The sequence below is a fragment of the Primulina huaijiensis genome, chromosome 7, assembly GCF_012295235.1.
Source record: "Primulina huaijiensis isolate GDHJ02 chromosome 7, ASM1229523v2, whole genome shotgun sequence".
Taxonomy (NCBI): Eukaryota; Viridiplantae; Streptophyta; class Magnoliopsida; order Lamiales; family Gesneriaceae; genus Primulina; species Primulina huaijiensis.
This window is the reverse complement of record NC_133312.1, coordinates 20,057,326-20,064,670: the sequence shown is the minus strand read 5'-3', so window position 1 is coordinate 20,064,670 and position 7,345 is coordinate 20,057,326. Positions and strand designations below refer to the sequence as shown.

The 7,345-nt window shown below is 34.9% G+C and overlaps 1 protein-coding gene across 1 annotated transcript; it reads left to right on the top strand.

Annotated features, from left to right (window-relative positions):
* Nucleotides 1-1,690: 1,690 nt before the first annotated feature.
* LOC140981435 (phytochrome B-like) lies at nucleotides 1,691-5,034 on the top strand. Its single transcript, XM_073447838.1, has 3 exons — nucleotides 1,691-2,525; nucleotides 2,756-3,049; nucleotides 4,217-5,034. Exons 1-3 carry the CDS (start codon nucleotides 1,774-1,776, stop codon nucleotides 4,434-4,436), a joined length of 1,266 nt encoding a protein of 421 aa, XP_073303939.1. The 5' UTR covers nucleotides 1,691-1,773; the 3' UTR covers nucleotides 4,437-5,034.
* Nucleotides 5,035-7,345: the final 2,311 nt, after the last annotated feature.

Below are 7,345 nucleotides of genomic sequence, written 5' to 3'. Positions count from 1 at the left end.
TTTGATTTTGGTTTCCAGGTTTAAATTCATTTTTACTTACAGCATTTACTTCTGGAAATGCTGTTGATCCAGTGGGTCGGGACTGATGATTTCTCATTAATAGCTCGTTGTTCTTTTCCGCCACAAGAAGACAGGCGATGAGTTCAGAATATCTCGCAAATCCACGCACTCTATATTGTTGCTGTAGTGTTATATTTGATGCGTGAAACGTGGAAAATGTTTTTTCAAGCATTTCCGATTCTGTAACCTCATGTCCACAAAATTTTAACTGCGAGATTATTCTATACATCGCTGAATTGTAATCACTGACTTTTTTAAAGTCTTGGAATCTTAACATATTCCATTCATCACGGGCGGTCGGAAGTATAACTTCCCTTATATGTTCAAATCTCTTTTTTAATCCTTTCCACAGAGCCGTGGGATCTTTTTCGATGAGATATTCACATTTTAAACCTTCATCAAGGTGTCGTCGTAAAAATATTATAGCTTTTGCTTTTTCTTGTGATGAAGATATACCATTTTCTTTAATGGTCTCGCTTAGACCCAATGACTCAAGATGCATTTCTACATCAAGAGTCCATGGCATATAGTTTTTCCCAGTAATATCAAGAGCGATGAATTCGAGCTTTGCCAAGTTTGCCATGGTGGTACTAAAAATTACGATGCATTTTATTAGTTAATGAATATTGCAATACAAAGTAATGGATAAACAACAAGTACAAGTATTCGTAAAAATAAAGAAAACACACGAGGAGGATATTCTCCGATAAATACAAGACTGGTGAGTATGATAACCAAAATAATTAAAAATAACCTCGTGAAAGCCATCTTCTTTTTTTCTTCGAAAATTTGATGAAGAATAATTTTTAGAGAAGAAGAGAAAGTTGGAGTGATTGAATGTATTTGTGAGATTGTATTTATAGAGCAAAAACTAGCCGTTTTGTTACCGTTTATTACCGTTGGTGTAATAAAAAATCAATGTATGTATTTGTATAATTTTATGGTAATAATATGGTGTATATAATATTAGTCATATTTAAATAATTATGTATATCATATCACATTATTATAATTAGGTGTCATAAGTTATTTTGTTTAAAAACCTTATAGGCTTTTATACTTGTCGTATCCCTTACCGGGAGTGTGGGATGTCGTCTTAACATCCTCCCAGGATTTATAACAAGTTTTTGAAAAAATTATTTTTATTATTTCTAATAATAACATTATATTATATATTAAATATATAAACAATAAATAAATAACAGTAAAATAAATATTATTACTTTTGTTACCTTTTTCTTCTGTTCGGAGCTTGGAAAAATATGGAGGACTTTTAGAGCTTCGTGCTGATAACGTGTTGTGAAAAAGTAAAAATTTACGGTAAAAAGTAAAATCTCGAACTCTTAAAATTATCACACTACACACTTTATAATATTTTTCTCTCAACTCAATTGTGATTTTCTTCACAAATGAGATATCTATTTATAGAAAATTTTTACAAATAATCCAAAAATAAAATACATCATTACCTACATCATCACACACTCATTTTCAATATTCAACACCTAATTTTACCTAATTTTCAACATTCAACATTCACATTTTCAACACAAATATTTTTCACATTTTTAAATAATTTTTCAACAATATATATATATATATCACTTAGATTAGTACAAAAATTTGCATTAACTCATAGAATGAATAACTGATACAGGGGAGGAAGATAAAAATGTAGAATTACGGCTGAGGACATTTGGCTCTGAACATCATATGAAGGCTGTATTTGTGGTGGTCAATGCTTGCATTAGCAAGGACCATACAAATAATATAGTTGGTGTATGCTTCGTTGGTCAGGATATTACTGCTCAGAGAGTGGTGATGGACAAGTTCATTCACATTCAAGGTGCTTACAAGGCAATTGTACACAGTCCAAACCCTCTAATTCCACCTATATTTGCTTCGGATGAGAGCACCTGTTGCTCTGAGTGGAATACCGCAATGGAAAAGCTCACTGGGTGGAATAACCGAGATATGATTGGGAAGATGTTGGTTGGGGAAGTATTTGGTGGTTGCTGCCAGCTCAAGGGCCCTGATTCTATGACAAAATTCATGATTGTCTTGCACAACGCAATTGAAGGCCAAGATACTGACAAATTCCCATTTTCTTTATCGGACAGAAACGGTAACTATGTTCAGGCTCTCTTGACTGCAAACAAGAGGGTAAATATGGATGGTCAGATTATTGGAGCATTTTGTTTCTTGCAGATTGCCAGTCCTGAATTGCTGCAATCTCTGAGTGTCCAGAGGCAGCAGGAAAAGAATTGTGATTCAAAGATAAATGAGCTGGCTTATATTCTTCATGAAATAAAAAATCCATTGTATGGTTTACGCTTCGTCAACTCCCTCTTGGAAGCCACCAATTTAACAGACGACCAAAAGCAGTTGCTTGAGACAAATGCTGCTTGTGAGAAACAAATGTTAAAGATCATGAAGGATGTTGAGCTGGAAAGCATTGAGAATGGGTACAGTTATTCAACTTTTCACTGGGAAATTTGTTCAGTTTATCACTACTCTTGATATATTTGTTTAACTTGGATAGAGATAATCATTGAGGCATGTAGAGTTTGCTAATTAAATGAAATTCCTATAATAATTGACGGCTGTCACAAAATTCGGAGGAGATGGAGCATTATTTTTTAATCATTTCGTCGCTGATCTGGTAATGATTTAACCGAAGATTTTTTCCTGGTAGTTCTCTGGAGCTGGAGAAAGCAGAATTTGTGCTTGGGAATGTAATAGATGCTGTTGTTAGCCAAGTCGTGTTAATTTTTAGAGAACGAGGTTTGCAATTGATCCATGATATACCCGAGGAAGTCAAAACTCTGGCATTATACGGTGATCGATTTAGAATTCAACAGGTCCTTGCTGATTTTTTACTGAATATGGCGTGCTACGCACCATCTCCAGAAGGATGGGTAGAAATTCAACTTAGACCAAGTATGAAGCAAATTTCTGTTGGAATAACCACAGCACAAATTGAAGTCAGGTAAATTATTCCCATACATGCTACTCCATAAAATTGGGCGTCGATCATCTTCCTTGCGGCTTTTAGGTGGAGTAAAGAAGTTCCTATAATATCCTCTTCATGTTCAATATAATTGATTGCGAGTCTTAAATTTTGTTTTTTGCTCTTTTCCGTTATTAACAGGCCCTTAAATCTTACAAATCTGTGAATGCAGTCGTATATACAAATTATGGAAATTTGTTGCTTTTACTTCTGCTAACTAAACCATAGTCAATAGCGATAATAGTAATGGTCCATACTTGAAACTAAAATTGTTTATTCCTTATATCGAAGGAAGTGAAACCAATCATATTACCTATTGTTGGTGTGAATTCTCCTTAACTACTTCATTTGAAGTGCAACCTGAAGATAACTAAACTTATGATGATACGTTAGCAATTTGAAGTCGAGGCATGAGAATACTCTTTTTCCTTGAAACGAATTTTCCCCACACATGGTGCTCACGAGATATGACAATCGTCTCACAAGATACAACGACTTCTTACATGTTATACTAACACTACGAATCACAAGTTTCATAACCATAAAATGAAATAAACCTTTTTTTTGAGAAAAAAAAGAAGAAGCTCAAAATAAATGCAAATGCTTTTCTGATGTTTGATCCTTTCAAAGTTGATGTTGTGTTGTCTCTCCTTATTGTTAATTCATTAGGATGGATTGCTATTTAAGTCGCAAATATAAAAAAATATGACCAAGAGACATATTTTGGTGACAAAGATGCATAAAAACTCACAACTCTTGGTAAAAAAGGTCGCTTAGCGCCTAAGCGGGGAGACGCCTAGGCACCCCGTTAAGCGGCGAAATTCCAGGGCACAAAGGAAGCGCTAGAGGCGCCTAGGCGCCTCCCCAGCTGTCTGAGAGCGTTGATTTTCCCTTAAATGTTTTTTGTTTCAAGTTTTCTTTCGTCTTTACTTGATTTTCATTCATTAAGCTTTAAAATATCTGACAATATTGTTACACTTTTTCTCTGGCAGTCTTCGAGTTTCTTTAAACTGTCAGTTGCATTTTCTTTCAGCATATTTGCTTTTTGATCAACAGAGTGACGTCTTCTTACAATATTTTTAAACTTGAGACAGCCATACAATTTCTAATATCTTAAGCAGTGGTAATTGCTTAACCGTTTTGAAGGATTGTGTGCCGAGGTGAAGGTCTTCCAGCCGAACTGGTCAAAGACATGTTCCACAGCAGTCGATGGGCGACTCAGCAAGGCCTGGGCCTTAGTATGTGCAGAAAAATTTTGAAGCATATGAATGGTGAAGTTCAATATATCAGAGAGTCCGAAAGATGCTATTTTCTCATCATTCTTGATCTTCCTGTACCACGGAGTTTCTTGACAAATACATGCTAATGTTCGGCTATGAGTAGGGTTTCTATGTTCAATCTTTCATGGACATGTCACACAACACCAACATTATAGTTTTACCTCAAGACATTCCAGGGAACCTATAATTAGGAGATATGTTCTCGATCTTTCATCCTACCAAGTCGAATAATGGATCTCCGATTATATTCATTTGGGGTGTTTGAACTCTTCTCCTGCAATTTCGTAGTGGTTCTTGATCGCTCATTTCGCTATGAGATCCCAATTCAACCTCTACTGTATGTAAAAAGGAAGGAATTCCAATGTTGTAGCCATTGTATTACAACTGATCTTGATGTCCTGAATGGTGTACTCCTGATATGAACACCGGTGACAGGAGGGAGAGATTGTTACTAATTTGTCGGCCTGTTGTACTTGTACTGAATCTGTGAAGATTACATCCTCAGGCACTAATCTCTGTGGAAGCAAATTATAATTTTTTTACTGCTCTTCAGATGCTCTATTTCCTTATCTCTTCCTTTTGTAGATATTGTCTTGTTTTATGAGCTCCTGTACCGGAGACTGTACCATTCAGGAACTGCATATTTATTCACTGAATAAGTAAATCTTCCCTTTTACTGCGTCATCTGAACTTTATTTCTTTACAGCCTATGCAAGTTTGTATTCCTAAAGTTGTCATACTAGTTAGTTACTGAAATTATAATGAACCCCAAGTTGTCACGATAATTAACAGGCCCCAGAATTCCCTGAGTTCATCGTTCGATTAATCGAGTCACACTGCACCAACTCGGGTGACACTCAACAAAAAAGGGAAAATGAGAAGAACATGCCCAAGGCAAAGTAGAAATATAACTAACTAGAAATTACTTACAACTTGTATTCTGAACTCAGTTATGCAACCCCCCTTCATATATCTATGGTTGTTCGAAATAATATTAGAGAAATTACATAGCACTAAAAGTTTTACAAAACAATTTAATATTTATTTATATATTCATAATGGTTATTTTGAATGTATAAGTACATTCGATTGAAATTAAAAGAAAATTGCTCTATAATTCATGGAAATAACTTGTAATCTTGATAAGATCCATTTGCAGCCAACTTAGAAAAATTTCATTATAATTTTTCTTTTTAAATTTCCCACATCATTCATGGATTAGAAGAAAAATTAAATTTGTTTTGAGTTACTATTGAATGAAATAACAGAATGAATTCCAGCAACTAATTTGATACTTTAAGTATTAAAAGTCATTTCGGTTTGAAATTTTTTTTAAAAAAAAACAAAAACTTTTCAGATAATACTAACAACAAAATTTTGTGTGTTGATATTTCAGGGATATATTAGCAATTTAATTAAGAATATTTGGTTTAAAGTTTACCATACTCGGCCACTGCCACATTTGGAGAATGTGATCCAATATCCATCATAATGGTGTTTCCCCCCCAAATATCACTAGGGATATTTCACTTTTAATTTTCCAATATTAAATGCAATTTACCCCAAAACTTAGGCAAAGGAACGGTATTTAACTTGAACCTTAGGCATCTTCCTTGTTATATGAATATAATCTGTTGTAATTGATTTACAATTTCGAGCATCAAATTCGTAAATTGAAAAACATGTTATCGTGATAATGCAGCCTCTTTAATTATGCCGTAGAAGCTGACATCAGGCGGTCGGGCGCTAGTCATTCAATATTTTCTATAAGAAGTGGATGGCTCCTGAAGTTCTTCGTCACGAATCTTCTGATGAGAAGTATGACCTAGTGAATGATGCAACTCAATCTAATTTAACATCTCTGAATCTTTATTTCTAAACATTGTTGTATCTTTGAGATGATATATATAGCTATGGGGTGATACTATGGAAGCTTGTTACCCAAAAGATTATGTGGGAGAATCTCAATTCGATTCAGGTATGTATTCTTCTTAGTTTCATGTTAACCAACCTTTTTGCCCGTCCCATCTAAGAGAGACCATAAATTTGAACATTAGTCGCGTTTGTTGGGTTAAGTTCAATTTTATGAATGATCTGATTTGATGATCTCAGTAAACCAAAATCCCGCCCTTCATTCCGAGAGTTGATGGAGAGGCTCAAAGAATTGCAGAGACAATATGGACTTATATTTCAAGCTGGACGTGCTGCAATAGCTGGTGATACCCACCAAAAAGAACTGTAGATGCGAAATAGAGCGTATTTGTTCCGAGTTTTGTTTGTACAATTGCCAGTCGATACGGTAGTGTCTTTTGTGCCAGGGCTTGTTAGTTGTCCCATATCGGTTGGATAAAATTCTTGGAACTTCTTATATGGGTTTGGACAATCTTCCCTCCTTGAGCTAGCTTTTGTGGTTGAGTTAAGTCCAAGTTCCAATCTTAACATGGTATCAGAGCTCAGGTTCCACTGTTATGTGTTGAACTGCTCATAATTGGATCACCCGTTCTGCCCATATTTGGGTTATTTGTAAACTTCACGCTCCAGATGTTCATTCCTGGCGTGAGTGGGGTGTGTTAGTTGTTCCATATCGGTTGAATAAAATTCCTGGGACTTGCATATATGGGCTTAGACAATCTTCCTCCTTGAGCTAGCTTTTGAGATTGAGTTAAGATCAAGTTCCAATCTTAACAGGGATAGTTGCAAATTTCTTACCGGGGATCGAACTGAAACATTTGGTTACTGACATAGATGCTAAATTTCATGCAAGAGTATGCTACTAACTGGGAAATGAGAAAAAACTGTACAATACATAATGTGATAGTATTTAGAAGGTTTCTTTTTTTGTTGTTGAAATAGTTCGACTGACTGTCTAAAGGGTTTGAATGCACAATTTATGTTTATATAAAGTTTCCTCCAAAATTTATTTTGTTTTACCTTTGCATTTCCAACGTTGCATTAGGAACACCAAGAGATCGATTTCTATTATCAATACTTTTTC